This window comes from Coregonus lavaretus, assembly GCF_964263955.1.
Source record: "Coregonus lavaretus genome assembly, contig: HAP1_SCAFFOLD_1065, whole genome shotgun sequence".
NCBI classification, from domain to species: domain Eukaryota; kingdom Metazoa; phylum Chordata; class Actinopteri; order Salmoniformes; family Salmonidae; genus Coregonus; species Coregonus lavaretus.
Window position 1 is genome coordinate 15491 of NW_028164086.1, and position 16209 is coordinate 31699.

Below are 16209 nucleotides of genomic sequence, written 5' to 3' on the forward strand. Positions count from 1 at the left end.
TTGGTCAGACCAGCGTTGAATAGACCTTAGCAAGGGAACTTCCTGTTTGAGTGATCTGATTTGCTGAAGGGAGGGCGGGGGATGGCCTTACAGCCATCCCGGAAGGGGGAGTAACAATGGGCTGGAGTTTTTTAAGCACGAGTACCACAGGCAATGTGTTGATAGAACTTCGGTAGCGTTTTCCTCAGATTTGCTTTGTTAAAGTCCCCAGCAACAATTAATGCGGTCTCAGGATATGCGGTTTCCAGTTTGCACAAAGTCCAGTGTAGTTCCTTGAGGGCCGTCGTGGTATCGGCTTGAGGGGGAATATACATGGCTGTGACGATAACCAAAGAAAATTATCTTGGGAGGTAATACGGTCGGCATTTGATGGTGAGGTATTCCAGATTTGGAGAACAAAATTACTTGAGTTCCTGTACGTTACCACAAATCACACCATGAGCAGTTAATCATGAAACATACACCTCCGTCTTTATTCCTATCTGCACTATGTACTGAGAACCCAGCTGGCTGTATGGACGGGGACAGTATATCCAGAGAGAGCCATGATTCCGTGAAACAGAGTATGTTACAGTCCCTGATGTCTCTCTGGAAGGAGATCCTCGCCCTGAGCTTGTCTACTTTATTGTCCAGGGACTGAACATTAGCGAGTAATATACTCGGAAGCGGTGGATGGTGTGAACACCTCCTGAGTCCACTCCGAATACCTCTTCTCCACTGGCGGCGTCTTGGCGCAGCCTCTGGGATAAGTTAAATTGCCTTGGGGGGTACGAACAAAGGATCTAATTTGGGAAAGTCGGTTTTCTGGTCAGAATGCTGGTGAGTTACCGCCGCTCTGATATCCAAAAGTTATTTCCGGCTGTATGTAATAACACACAAAACTTTGTGCTAATAATGTAAGAAATAACACACACCAAAAAAAGATCTACTGCAAAGTTGCTTAGGAGCTAGAATCAGAGCTGCCATGTCTATTGGCGCCATCTTGCCAAAGACACACACGAACACAAACACAGATGCACACATACACAGACGCACACAATTGTCCACACACGCAGAACCATACACACATGAAAAAACCTACATACACAAACACGGATGTTCACACACTCTAAGCTCTGTATGGAGATACATAAACCCAACACACACGCATAGGAGTTGCTGACAGTAGTCAGAGTCTTAGCCAAGCCCAACTATTTACTCAGAAACAGGAAGTCCCTCAGAAACAGGAGTTACCTCAGGAACAGGAGTTACCTCAGGTGGAGAGAGCGAAAGAAGGAAAGAGCGAGAGAGAGCGAGAGCGAGAGCGAGAGCGAGAGCGAGAGCGAGAGCGAGAGCGAGAGCGAGAGAGAGAGAGAGAGAGGAAAAGGAGAGGGAGTATGGAAAAAGAGAGAGAGAGAGACTGTGTGGAAAGAAGAGAGAGTGTGGGGAAAAAAGAGGGGAGAAGGAGAGGAGAGAGGAGGAAATAAAGGAGGCAAGAAAGTGAGGGAAGAAGGGGAGAGAAACTAATAAGAAGGGAAGGGTGTGATGAGGAAATACAGGACACGACAGAGAACGAGGCGAGTGACAGTGTTGTGATGAGTCTGGTCCAGTCTGTTGAACACAGTCTCAGTGTTAATGTGTCTGGTCCAGTCTGTTGAACACAGTCAGTGTTGTGATGTGTCTGGTCCAGTCTGTTGAACACAGTCAGTGTTGTGATGTGTCTGGTCCAGTCTGTTGAACACAGTCTCAGTGTCAATGTGTCTGGTCCAATCTGTTGAACACAGTCAGTGTTGTGATGTGTCTGGTCCAGTCTGTTGAACACAGTCTCAGTGTTGTGATGTGTCTGGTCCAGTCTGTTGAACACAGTCAGTGTTGTGATGTGTCTGGTCCAGTCTGTTGAACACAGTCTCAGTGTTGTGATGTGTCTGGTCCAGTCTGTTGAACACAGTCTCAGTGTTAATGTGTCTGGTCCAGTCTGTTGAACACAGTCTCAGTGTTAATGTGTCTGGTCCAGTCTGTTGAACACAGTCTCAGTGTTAATGTGTCTGGTCCAGTCTGTTGAACACAGTCTCAGTGTTGTGATGTGTCTGGTCCAGTCTGTTGAACACAGTCAGTGTTGTGATGTGTCTGGTCCAATCTGTTGAACACAGTCAGTGTTGTGATGTGTCTGGTCCAGTCTGTTGAACACAGTCAGTGTTGTGATGTGTCTGGTCCAATCTGTTGAACACAGTCTCAGTGTTGTGATGTGTCTGGTCCAATCTGTTGAACACAGTCAGTGTTGTGATGTGTCTGGTCCAATCTGTTGAACACAGTCAGTGTTGTGATGTGTCTGGTCCAGTCTGTTGAACACAGTCAGTGTTGTGATGTGTCTGGTCCAGTCTGTTGAACACAGTCAGTGTTGTGATGTGTCTGGTCCAGTCTGTTGAACACAGTCAGTGTTGTGATGTGTCTGGTCCAGTCTGTTGAACACAGTCAGTGTTGTGATGTGTCTGGTCCAATCTGTTGAACACAGTCAGTGGTGTGATGTGTCTGGTCCAATCTGTTGAACACAGTCAGTGTTGTGATGTGTCTGGTCCAGTCTGTTGAACACAGTCAGTGTTGTGATGTGTCTGGTCCAGTCTGTTGAACACAGTCAGTGTTGTGATGTGTCTGGTCCAGTCTGTTGAACACAGTCAGTGTTGTGATGTGTCTGGTCCAATCTGTTGAACACAGTCAGTGTTGTGATGTGTCTGGTCCAGTCTGTTGAACACAGTCAGTGTTGTGATGTGTCTGGTCCAGTCTGTTGAACACAGTCAGTGTTGTGATGTGTCTGGTCCAGTCTGTTGAACACAGTCTCAGTGTTGTGATGTGTCTGGTCCAGTCTGTTGAACACAGTCAGTGTTGTGATGTGTCTGGTCCAGTCTGTTGAACACAGTCAGTGTTGTGATGTATCTGGTCCAATCTGTTGAACACAGTCAGTGTTGTGATGTATCTGGTCCAGTCTGTTGAACACAGTCTCAGTGTCAATGTGTTTTCTCTGAGAGGGAGGAAAGAGATGTGCTGACCTCTGACCAACTACAACAAGCAGCAACAGAGACAAACCTCACACACCTTCCCCTCCACCACACACACACACACACACACACACACACACACACACACACACACACACACACCACTCATGCTCACACACCTTCCCCTCCACCACACACACACATACACCACTCTCACATACGCTTGCCGACAAGCCCCAGTCTCCCTATAAGAGCTGGGAGAATTATTATAAATAATAATATGCCATTTAGCAGACGCTTTTATCCAAAGCGACTTACAGTCATGCGTGCATACATTTATTTGTGTATGGGTGGTCCCGGGGATCGAACCCACTACCTTGGCGTTACAAGCGCCGTGCTCTACCAGCTGAGCTACAGAGGACCACATTATTATTTTATTTTGGGGGGAATATTTAGCTTCTCTCATTTTCCCCAGGTTCACCTTGAAGGTTTTGTACTGGCAGACTAAGAAACTCACACTCACACATCTTGGTGCAAGGGAAGGAGGAAGGCTCAAGTCTTTGTGCTATCAAGGTCTCCCTTCACTGAAGCACAGACCACAATATGTCCTCCTTTGAAATTACTTTTCTTTGTGTGTGTAAGCTCCTGTGTGTGTGTGTGTGTGTGTGTGTGTGTTATTACTCTTGTTCTGTCTGCTGTTGTGGTGGTAGGCCCGGGGTCTGTACATGGCTGTCTCTCTGTACAAGCTGTCCAGGTCCTGTCTCCAGCTGTCAGGGTTGAGGTGGCGGAGGAGCTGTTCCACTGTGTTGAAGGCTGCTATGGTCTGGTCCAATGCTGCTGCCGTCAGAGGAACATCAGTCACCGCTGGAGCCAACACTGACAGACCGTCCTCCTGGAGGAGGAGAGGGAGGTGGGGGGGGGGGGTCAAAAGTTCAGAGCAGGGACACAAGGTCCTCTTTAGTCTTTGAGAGAGTTCTAGTGTGTCTATGTGACATATGTGTGTGTGTCTATGGACTGCTCAGCACCAGTATCTGAGCTGCCCTCTGAACTGTGCCTGTGAAAGGTTTACAAAGGTCAGGGGACAACCTTGATCTTTTAATCAGCCTAATGACTGGGCACTAGAGCCCTCTATCTATCTCCATGCTGGGACCAGGAGTTGTTCCTACTGCTGATCAGGAGGGTCAGGGGGTCTGACACTGGGCTGTGAGGGGCCAGGGGACCTTAGAGACTCACCTGCAGTCAGTCCCCCTCTTCTCCTGAGTAAGTGCAGGTGTGTGTGCATGTGTGTGTGGCGCATGCTTGCATGTCTAACTCACCATCAGGGTCACAGCCTCCCAGTTAGTCTTGGATGCTGTAGGAGGAGAATCATCCTGGAGGAAGGAAGGAGAGAGATAATGAAGGAGTGGTATTTGGGTTATTCTGGTGCATTTACATAACTCCTGTCAGAACATCAGGATAACATCAGGATAATCCCTGGTTTAATTCCAGGTGATGGGATCAGGAGTTGGTCAGGACATGTCTGTCTGTCTGTGTTGGATCAGAATTCATCTGTCTAACATTGTGCTAATGGGAGTTTGCTACAAAGTGCTGAGAAGAGTTCACAGACAGTCCCTAATGGTTGAGCAGCATTCCTCTCCTGGGCCCAGATTCACAAAACACTTCTTACACAAAAACTTAAGAAGCTTCTTAAGAGAAAAAAATAAGTTCTAAAGACTTTTCCTCAACAATATCTTAAGATGTAATGATTTTCTTACAAACTTCTCAAATATCTTCTTATGAATCTTCTTAAGATGTGTTGCTAGGCAACCTTTTTAGCTAGCTATCTAGCTAGCAATGGCAATCATGTTAGCATATTTCCTACTGAGATTACTGTTCTAAAACATCTTCTTGGTTAAAAATAATCAATACTGAAACTTTCAGATTAAGTTTGTGAGTGAATTAAACATGTTCAATTGCTTTCATGAGCTTATTCTCTCTGCCCTGAGTTTAGCTATCTTGGAATTAAGAACACATTTTCAAGAATCTAATTTCTTCTTAACGGTTTGCTAAAGGAGAAAAATAAGAAATAACGCAAGAACAATTCCAATAACATTTTTGAGGAATAGCAGCTTTGCTTAACTTTCTTCATAAGTCTATTGTGTAGAAAACAATGGCAGTTAAGAAGAAATGTCTTCTTAAGAAGGTTTTTGTGAATCTGGGCCCTGTTCTCCTCCCCGACCCCTTCATCAGACAGAGAGATGAGGTGCTCTATGTAGAGGAGAGGAGAGCCACCACCCTCAACTGTTTGTGAAAGGTGATTTGTGAACACACCCCTTGCAGATGTGCACCTGCTGCTGGTTGATCTTCTGTGTAATGCCTCTCCTAAAAACACAGGCTGCAGTTCATAGAGCGGTCCACCACAGACCCTGTTTACTGGTTTACCTTCAGCTCTGTTAAATTAAGTTCAAAGTGACCCTGAGGGAACAACTATACATCTGCATAACATGCAGTCTGATCTTTTGTTTTACAGCGTCTGTTTCTCGTGTGCAACCCACACGTGCTTTGACAGGAACCCCTCTGACTTCATCCACAGCTGCGGTAGTGAGCTTGTGTTGTGTGTAGACTTCCTCTTTGCTATGAGTCTCATAAATGAGTAGTGTGTGTATGTGTGTGTGTGTGTGTGTGTGTGTGTGTGGCCCCTGCAGCAGCCCCAGATGTGTATCAGAGTTAGCATCTGACCTTATTAGGTCATAAGCCATCAGATTCAGTAAACTGTCCCACAGTCCTGTGCTTCAGAGGGGAATGCAGGGACAGCTGGGCCTGGGCCACACACGCACCTGGGACTTTTAATAGGAAGAACAGTTTACAGTGCCTTTAGAGTTTACAGAGTAGGTCAACGGGGACATGAAGCCACGTCTGGTAGCTGGAGAGTCGTGGCACACTAGACTAGGTCCTCCTGGGTAGGAAAGGTTTCAGATGGTCACAGGGTAAGAAGGGTTTGGGAAGCAGTGCTTTCAGGGTGAAAAGATAAATAACAGATATTGCCATAAAAAGGTATATTGCCATAATTGACTTGTGTTTCTTTAGTATGTTTCCATGCTCCTGCTACTAATAACGTGTCAGTAAGACCTCCTCTCAGACATGATATTTCTGGAGGGGATTATTATGCTTTTAGTATCGTTTTGCCACAGACGGTGTTGGTTTACTGGGAATATCTATTTATGTATTTATGGGAAAACCTTAGTGGGTCCCAGAATAGCTGCAGAGCCTGGCAACATCTGGGAGTCTCCGGGAACAGAGTAGTGTTCCTGAATCATATTCCCGCCTGGTTCTGGAGGATTCCTCGTTAAGGAAATTAAGAAAAGCACTGCAGCATTCAGTCAGGGTCATGGTCATGTTGTTGTGCTTGTGTGAATGTGTGTGTGTGTGTGTGTGTGTGTGTGTGTGTGTGTGTGTGTGTGTGTGTGTGTATATATTGGAGGGGTTGGGTTAAAGCAGAAGACACATTTCCATCACATATGGACTAATAAAGTATATCTTATCGTATTGTGGTTTTGTTGTTTTGTGGTTGTGTTATGGTTGTTTTGTGGTTGTATTGTGGTTGTGTTATGGTAATGGTTGTATTGTGGTTATGTTGTTTTGTGTTTGTGTTATGGTTGTATTGTGGGTATGTGTTTGTGTTTTGTGGGTGTGTTATGGTTGCATGTGGTTGTGTAAAAGTTGTATTGTGGTTGTGTAATAGTTGCATTGTGGTTGTGTAATAGTTGCATTGTGGTTGGGTTTGTGGTTGTGATGACAAATGACTGATAGAGTCTAGTTCCTCTTTGAGAGTCCCTCCCACTCGCTTGTAACACTCCCTCTTTCTCTCTCTCCTCACACTCCCTCTCTCTTTGTTTTGGAGGAGTTATCGGCTGTCAGCTTGATAGGATCTGAGACACCTGTTCTCTACCTTTCTCTCCCCACCCTCTCTTTCTCTCTCTACCTCTCCTCCACCTTATCTATACAGCAGGGCAGAACAAATTAGAGCTGTTAAATGAAGCCTCTCACAGCCCTAGGAGGTGGCTACTGGGAGGCCAATCTAATGGCAGCTTCCCTGTCTGGGAAAGTGTGTTGCACACACACACAAACACACACACACAGTGTCACTGTGCTGAGGACACACAGCAGGCAGCTACACACAAGGACAGAGGAATGAAAAAGAACAACATGAGGCACTGTGGAGTAGGAATAATAACAGACATATGCCTACCTCTCCAGGCGAAAGACAGAGGAGAGGGGAGAGAGAGGAGAAGAGGGGAGATCGAGAGGAGAGAGAGAGAAGAGAGGAGAGAGAGGAGATCGAGAGGAGAGAGAGGAGAGAGAGAGAAGAGAGGAGAGAGAGAAGATCGAGAGATGAGAGGGGAGAGAGGAGATATAGAGAGAGGAAAGAGGGGAGAGAGAGAGGAGAGAGGGAAGAGAGGAGATATAGAGAGAGGAAAGAGAGGAGAGAGGGGAGAGAAATGAGAGAGAGGGGAGAGGAGATCGAGAGAGGAGATCGAGAGATGAGAGAGGAGAGAGGGGAGAGAGGAGAGAGGAAAGAAGGGAGAGAGGAGATGGGAGAGAGAGAGAGGAGAGATGGGAGAAATAGAGGAGAAATAGAGGAAAGAGGAGAAATAGAGGAGAGAGAGGAGATAGGAGAGAGGGGAGAGAGAGAGAGGAGAGAGAGAGGAGAGAGCGAGAAGAGAGGAGAGAGCGAGAAGAGAGGAGATAGAGAGGGTAAGAGAGGAGAGGGGGGAGAGAGAGAGGAGAGAGAGTGCAGAGAGGTATGGGATAATGTGTGTTTAAAGTCAAATGCTTTAAAGGGCAGAATAAAAACCTGTCTGTCTCTTCAGTGATGATAATGTGTTTGAAAACCAAGGGAACATCTCCACATCTAAATCTTCCTCCACTATCCAACTACTGACGTTGTGACAAAGCTAATCTTCTCATCCAGACTGGGCCTTTTAAAGAGCACATACTCAGCCTCCCTCCATCTCCCTCCTCTTTTGTCAAGTTAGACATCTTTCAAAAGAATGGGTTTAGTCATCTCCTAATTCAGGAAGGATTTTGGTAGCACCGTACTTGAACCCTCTGTCATACAGACTACATTAGACTGTCATAAGGATGACATAAGAGATTAATTGGCAGTTATAACACCAGCTTTACATCTTTACGTTTCAACACCATCTTTGTGGAACGAGATGCAGTCACATCCTGATGTTCACTCACCAGTAGAGAGTAGTGGAGTTTGAAGCCAGGCTTGGCCACGAAGTAGTCGTCTGACTTGAAGGTGACTTTGAGGATGTTGGTTTTGGAGGTGAGATGAGGGGGGACTCTATGACCACACCATCTCCCCCAGACAATAGTACTGGTCTCTGAGATGTCCTCCACCTCCACAAAGTCATACCTACAAGCGAAGGGGGAGAGGAGGGGGTCACTAACCTGTCAATCAATGGATTTAATTAATCAATTAATCATCACTGTTCACTAGAAAAGGGATAATTGTTGGAGAGCAGTCACCTCCCTCTCTCTCTCTCTGTTTCTCTCCCTCACATTCTCTCTCTTTCTGTTTCTCTCCCCTCTCTCTTGTCTAAAGTGCTTACAAAGACAGATGCCTTTGGTTTGGGGATTCAAATTATATTCTCTCCTCACCCTCAAGGACATATTCTTCATTACTGCAAAGAAAGCAACCTTCATCCCTCCCTCCACTCTTTAGTCTCTGTAGATGTCGATACCCGCATCAGAGGGATGCCAGCCTTCTCTCTTCACTCAAATCTCCCTTTTCATCCATAACAAACTCAGCTAACTTTCTCTCTCCCTGGCGCTTCAATCTTTCTCTACCTATCCTCCCTCTCTCACCTGCAGACTTCGTTCTCTGGTTCCTCCAGTGCAAAGTGGGAGTCAAACTCCAGGGTGATGCGGGTGTTGTGGGGAGACAGTAGTTTCCATGACAACTGCAGGTTCCGGGGGTAGGCGTTAGGGAAGCGGGGACTCTGGATGGTTCCCCCTGCTGCAGTTACCGTGACGACCTCTTCTTTCCGGTACAAGTCTGTAAGGTGATTGCTGTCTGTTAGCAGTTATAACTGGTATAGGTTGGTGAGTTTACTCTCTGGGATTTCATACACACACACACACACACACACACAGACAGACAGTTACAGAGTTAGAGTGAGAGAGACAGAAAGAGCGATAGAAAGAGCGATAGAAAGAGAGAGAGAGAGAGAGAGAGAGAAAGAGAGAGAGAGACAGAAAGAGAGAGAGAGAGAGAGAGAGAGAGAGAGAGAGAGAGAGAGAGAGCGTGCGAGAGAGAGAAAGAGAGATACAGACACAGACAGGACTAGGACAAACAAAGAAAAACAGTAAACTAAACTATTCCAATAAATAGTTTATATTCCTACATAGTCCTCCTAATGCTCTGTGACTGAATCAGAGGACATGAATCCATCTCTCTACCGCTCTCACCCAGTTGAAGTAGTTATTGTGACCTATTCAGGGGCACAGGGTTAGTGAGTGGTGTCAAATGAGGAAAGGCTTTGAATATCTGCTCGACCACACATGATCGCTAGCAACTCTATCAAACATGTCTGTTTCTGTAGAAACACACTTCTCTCCCCCTCCCTCCATCTCTTCCTCATGTCTCCCTCCATCTCTCCCTCATGTCTCTCTCCATCTCTCCCTCATGTCTCCCTCCATCTCTCCCTCATGTCTCCCTCCATCTCTCCCTCATGTCTCCCTCCATCTCTCCCTCATGTCTCCCTCCATCTCTCCCTCATGTCTCCCTCCATCTCTCCCTCCATCTCTCCCTGATGTCTCCCTCCATCTCTCCCTCATGTCTCCCTCCATCTCTCCCTCATGTCTCCCTCCATCTCTCCCTCATGTCTCTCTCCATCTCTCCCTCATGTCTCCCTCCATCTCTCCCTCATGTCTCCCTCCATCTCTCCCTCATGTCTCCCTCCATCTCTCCCTCATGTCTCCCTCCATCTCTCCCTCATGTCTCCCTCCATCTCTCCCTCATGTCTCCCTCCATCTCTCCCTCATGTCTCCCTCCATCTCTCCCTCATGTCTCCCTCCATCTCTCCCTCATGTCTCCCTCCATCTCTCCCTCATGTCTCCCTCCATCTCCATCTCTTCTCTCCCCCTCTCTCCCTCATGTCTCTCTCCCTGATGAGTGGACTGATGTACTGTAGTGCCTATATCCATAGTGATGTTAATTACGCGATGTGAAAGCAGGAATATGACGTGTGTGCTTCTGTCTGTGTGTGTACGGTGCGTACGTGCGTCAATAGAGCACACCATAGAGGGAGAGGAGGAGGAGAGCAGTGATGCATGGAGTGGCCAATCCAATTCTAAAATTGAACCATTTACATATACAGTGCATTCGTAAAGTATTCAGACACCTTGACTTTTCCCACATGTTGCTATGTTACAGCCTTATTCTAAAATTGATTAAATATAATTTTTTGTCAGAGCAAACGCCAATTGTCCATAGAGCTCCGAGACAGAATTGTGTCGAGGCACAGATCTGGGGAAAGGTACCAAAACATTTCTGAACACAGTGGCCTCCATCACTCTTAAATAGATAAAGTTTGGAACCACCAAGACTCTTCCTAGAGCTGGCTGTCCGGCTTAACTGAGCAATCGGGGGAGAAGGGCCTTGGTCAGGGAGGTGACCAAGAACCCGATGGACAGAGCTTGAGAGTTCCTCTGTGGAGATGGAGAACCTTCCAGAAGGACAACCATCTCTGCAGCACTCCACCAATCAGGCCTTTATGATAGAGTAACCAGACGGAAGCCACTCCTCAGTAAAAGGCACATGACAGCCCACTTGGGAGTTTGTCAAAAGGCACCTAAAGGACTCTCAGACCATGAGAAACAAGCTTCTCTGGTCTGATGAAACCAAGATTGAACTCTTTGGCCTGAATGCCAAGCGTCACGTCTGGAGGAAACCTGGCACCATCCCTACGGTGAAGCATGGTGGCAGCTTCATGCTGTGGGGATGTTTTTCCAGCAGCAGGGACTGGGAGACCAGTCAGGATCGAGAGAAAGCTGAACGGAGCAAAGTACAGGGAGATCCTTGATGAAAACCTGCTCCAGAGCACAAAGGAGTGAGAGAGAGAGCAGAGAGAGAAAAAGTGAATATGAGAGGTGGCAGAGTGAGACGTCCGGTTCCCACAGAGCCAGCAGAGAGCGGACAAAGATTCAGCAGTCGGGACATTGTGAACAGTATAAATATATGTTTCTAATAGGGGTGTGAACGTTTAAACGAAATTGGGATCGTTAATGTTTAGAAAAGTGAATCCAAGGCGCTGATACATACAGTTGGTCCTCTGTAGCTCAGCTGGTAGAGCACTGCGCTTGTAACGCCAAGGTAGTTTACATACAAGTCGGAAGTTTACATACAACTTAGCCAAATACATTTAAACTCAGTTTTTCACAATTCCTGATATTTAATCCTAGTAAAAATTCCCTGTCTTAGATCAGTTAGTATAACCACTTTATTTTAAGAATGTGAAATGTCAGAATAATAGTAGAGAGAATTATTTATTTCAGCTTTTATTTCTTTCATCACATTCCCAGTGGGTCAGACGTTTACATACACTCAATTAGTATTTGGTAGCATTGCCTTTAAATTGTTTAACTTGGGTCAAACCTTTCGGGTAGCCTTCCAGAAGCTTCCCACAATAAGTTGGGTGAATTGTGGCCCATTCCTCCTGACAGAGCTGGTGTAACTGAGTCAGGTTTGTAGACCTCCTTGCTCGCACATGCTTTTTTAGTTCTGCCCACACATTTTCTATAGGATTGAGGTCAGGGCTTTGTGATGGCCACTCCAATACCTTGACTTTGTTGTCCTTAAGCCATTTTGCCACAACTTTGGAAGTATGCTTGGGGTCATTGTCCATTTGGAAGATCCATTTGCGACCAAGCTTTAACTTCCTGACTGATGTCTTGAGATGTTGCTTCAATATATCCACCTAATTTTCCTTCCTCATGATGCCACCTATTTTGTGAAGTGCACCAGTCCCTCCTGCAGCAAAGCACCCCCACAGCATGATGCTGCCACCCCCGTGCTTCACGGTTGGGATGGTGTTCTTCAGCTTGCAAGCTACCCCCTTTTTCCTCCAAACATAACGATGGTCATTATGGCCAAACAGATCTATTTTAGTTTAATCAGACCAGAGGACATTTCTCCAAAAAGCACGATCTTTGTCCCCATGTGCAGTTGCAAACTGTAGTCTGGCTTTTTTATGGTGGTTTTGGAGCAGTGGCTTCTTCCTTGCTGAGCAGCCTTTCAGGTTATGTCGATATAGGACTCGTTTTACTGTGGATATAGATACTTTTGTACCTGTTTCTTCCAGCATCGTCACAAGGTCCTTTGCTGTTCTTCTGGGATTGATTTGCACTTTTCGCACCAAAATACAATCATCTCTAGGAGACAGAACGCATCTCCTTCCTGAGCGGTATGACGGCTGCGGGGTCCCATGGTATTTATACTTGCGTACTATTGTTTGTACAGATGAACTTGGTACCTTCAGGCGTTTGGAAATTGCCCCCAAGGATGAACCAGACTTGTGGAGGTCTACATTTTTTTTTTCTGAGGTCTTGGCTGATTTCTTTTGATTTTCCGATGATGTCAAGCAAAGAGGCACTGAGTTTGAAGGTAGGCCTTGAAATACATCCACAGGTACACCTCCAATTGACTCAAATGATGTCAATTAGCCTATCAGAAGCTTCTAAAGCCATGACATAATTTACTGGAATTTTCAAAGCTGTTTAAAGTCACAGTCAACTTAGTGTATGTAAACTTCTGACCCACTGGAATTGTGATACAGTGAATTATAAGTCTGTAAACAATTGTTGGAAAAATTACTTGTGTCATGCACAAAGTAGATCTCCTAATTGACTTGCCAAAACTATAGTTTTTTAACAATACATTTGCGGAGTGGTTGAAAAACAAGTTTTAATGACTCCAACCTAAGTGTATGTAAACTTCCGACTTCAACTGTACATAACATAGCCTACTGCTCTGGCCCCACTGGCCCAATCCACTGTGTCCTCATTGGCTGATGGTTCCTGACGCGTAAGCACCTTCACGACTGAATGGACATCACAGCCAGACCTCTGATTAACAGAGTGGAACAATGCCATTAGACACTCTCCTTCTCTCATCAGCCAGATTGCTCAAGATTGACTTTGAAATTGGATGTCGGGAAATGCCTTCAAAACTGGCCACTAGGGGCAACACTAATAACACTATTACCAGAGGGCGTTGTGGATGGGGGTGACGGATGGACGTAATCCAATGACTCCGGATCCGAAGGTCGTGTGTAATCCCATGACTCCGGATCCGAAGGTCGGCTGTTCAATCCCAGTGGTAGACACTTTTTTTGATGCCCTATCCCAAACCTTAACCCTTTACTTAACCATTCAGATTGAGAGCAGGGGGAGCAACACCTCGAAATTTGACGTTTGTCGGAAACGTGGATAAATGTCAGAATCTGAAGTCAAATTGGTAAAAATGGGAGATCTCATTGCTTTCACACCACAAGACATGCACACACACACACGCGCATGCCAACACGCACGGACAAACTATTTTGAATATTTAACACAGCTGAGCGACACGCATGACAAGATGAAAGACAGGAGGGAGGAAGGGATAGGAGAGGAAGAGAATGAAACGAGAGAGGAGAGAGAGGGGAGAGAGGAGAGAGAGGATAGAGAGGGGAGAGGAGAGAAAGGGGAGAGAGGGCAGAGGAGAGATAGGAGAGAGAGAGAGAGGAGAGGAGAGATAGGAGAGAGGGGAGAGAGAGGAGAGATGAGAGAGAGAAGAGCGAGAGAGGGGAGAGCGAGATGTCTCATTCTGTCTCAGCTGTGTATGCTAAACTCATCACCCAGGGGTGTAGGCCCAAACCTCATTATGCATGCTGCAACTCTCCACTAAAACCACAAACACCTCAGAAAATATAGCCCAGTCAGCCCACCAGGTCACGCAGTCCGTTTATGTGTGTGTGTGTGTGTGTGTGTGTGTCAGAGTTTCTGTTAGCCGGTAGGCTTAATAGCCGGCTTTTGGCCGATAAAAAAATGGAAAAGCCGATAAATAAAATAGGCACCGGTCAATTGTCCGGGAGAAGGAGAAAAAATCCCAATTGCGAAATAATGCTTTTTAGCCTATTCATTGATGGAAATACCAGCTGATGTAAATACATTTGACTGGTTGTCACGATCGTGTGAAGGAGCAGACCAACGCGCAGCGTGTTGAGTGAACATCGTAGACTTTATTAAGTTAAAGCACGAATAAACAATAAACCACGATCATGAAGTTCCACGGTGCACTCACCGTAACGGAAACAAAAACCCACCACCCCACAGGAAAACATACAGAAATAAATATGGCTCCCAATCAGAGATAACGAGCCGAACAGCTGACACTCGTTACCTCCGATTGGGAGTCATTGAACAAACCTAGAAAAACAACAACCTAGACACCCAACATAGAACACAAACACATAGACTGCACACACCCTGGATAAACAATAATGAGTCCCAACACCAGGGTGTGACAGTACCCCCCCCTAAAGGCGCGCACTCCGGGCGCACCAGCATACCGTCTAGGGGAGGGTCTGGGTGGGCGTCTGTCCAGGTGGCGGCTCTGGCCCAGGTCGTGGTCCCCACCCCACCATAGTCATTACCCACTTACTTAGCCTCCTACACATTACCACCCCCCAACTACACCCCACTGGGTTAAGGGGCGGCACCGGACTAAGGGGCAGCACCGGACTAAGGACCAGCACCGGGATAAGGGGCAGCACCGGGCTAAGGGGCAGCACCGGGCTAAGGGGCAGCACCGGGCTAAGGACCAGCACCGGACTAAGGACCAGCACCAGGCTAAGGAACAGTACCTGACTAAGTGGCAGCACCGGACTGAATGGCCGATCCTGGCTGGCTGGCTCTGGCGGATCCTGCTGCTCATGGCTGGCTGACGGATCTGGCTGCTCATGGCAGGCGGAAGGCTCTGGCTGATCCCGTCTGGCGGAAGGCTCTGGCTGATCCGGTCTGACGGAAGGCTCTGGCTGCTCCTGTCTGGCGGAAGGCTCTGGCTGCTCCTGTCTGACAGAAGGCTCTGGCTGATCCTGTCTGGCGGAAGGCTCTGGCTTATCCTGTCTGGCGGAAGGCTCTGGCTGATCCTGTCTGGCGGAAGGCTCTGGCTGATCCTGTCTGGCGGAGAGCTCTAGCGGCTCCGATCTGGCGGACGGCTCTGAAGGCTCATGGCAGACGGGCGGCTTTGTAGGCTCTGTACAGACGGGTAGTTCAGACGGCGTTGGGCAGACGGACAGTTCAGACGGCGTTGGGCCGACAGGCAGTTCAGGCGCCGTTGGGCAGACGGGCAGTTCAGACGGCGTTGGGCAGACGGGCAGTTCAGACCCCGTTGGGCAGACGGACAGTTCAGGCCCCGTTGGGCAGACGGGCAGTTCAGGCGCCGTTGGGCAGACGGGCAGTTCAGACGGCGTTGGGCAGACGGGCAGTTCAGACCCCGTTGGGCAGACGGACAGTTCAGGCCCCGTTGGACAGACGGCAGACTCTGGCCGTCTGAGGCGCACCGTAGGCCTGTTGCGTGGTGCCGGAACTGGAGGTACCGGGCTGAGGACACGCATCTCAGGGCTAGTGCGGGGAGTCGGAACAGGGCATGCTGGACCCTGGGGACTCCCATAACGCCTAGTGCGGGGAGCCGGAACAGGGCATGCTGGACCCTGGGGACTCACCTCACGCCTAGTGCGGAGAGCAGGAACAGGCCGGGCTGGGCTGGCGACGCGCACCGTATCCCTGGTGCGAGTGGCCGGAACAGGCCGGGCCGGGCTGGCGAAGCGCACCGTATCCCAGGTGCGTGGAGTAGGAACAGGCCGGTCCATACCGGGAACACACACCACTGGCCTCAACCGAGGATCAGGAACGGGCCGGACCGAACTGGTTACACACCCCAGTACCTCACGCCGTGCCTCAACACCTTCCCTCTCTGCTTTACCCAGTAGCCCCCTTGACCTGGTAGCCCACTGAATCCTACCCTTCTCTGCCTCCGTCAGCCCCCTTAACCTGGCCGCCTTCTGACTCTCCCTTGTGGCAGCCTCCTGCTGCTCCGTCGCCCAAGCCATGTGCCCCCCCCCAAAAATTTCTTGGGGTTGCCTCTCGTCCTTACGACGTTGAACCTGCTGCCGCCGATGCTCCTCTCTTGCCAGGGCCTTGA

The 16209-nt window shown here is 47.9% G+C and overlaps 1 protein-coding gene across 1 annotated transcript in view; it reads right to left on the reverse strand.

Annotated features, from left to right (window-relative positions):
* LOC311117481 (platelet-derived growth factor D-like) overlaps positions 1-16209 on the reverse strand; it is a gene marked incomplete at both ends in the record, with an annotated part of 51424 nt that overhangs the window by 8627 nt on the left and 26588 nt on the right. Inside the window, 4 exons of the mRNA XM_084192404.1 lie at positions 3654-3864; positions 4289-4342; positions 8199-8376; positions 8829-9018. Of these exons, the coding sequence (XP_084048530.1) occupies positions 3654-3864; positions 4289-4342; positions 8199-8376; positions 8829-9018 (633 nt within the window). The remainder of the gene's footprint in view (positions 1-3653; positions 3865-4288; positions 4343-8198; positions 8377-8828; positions 9019-16209) is intronic.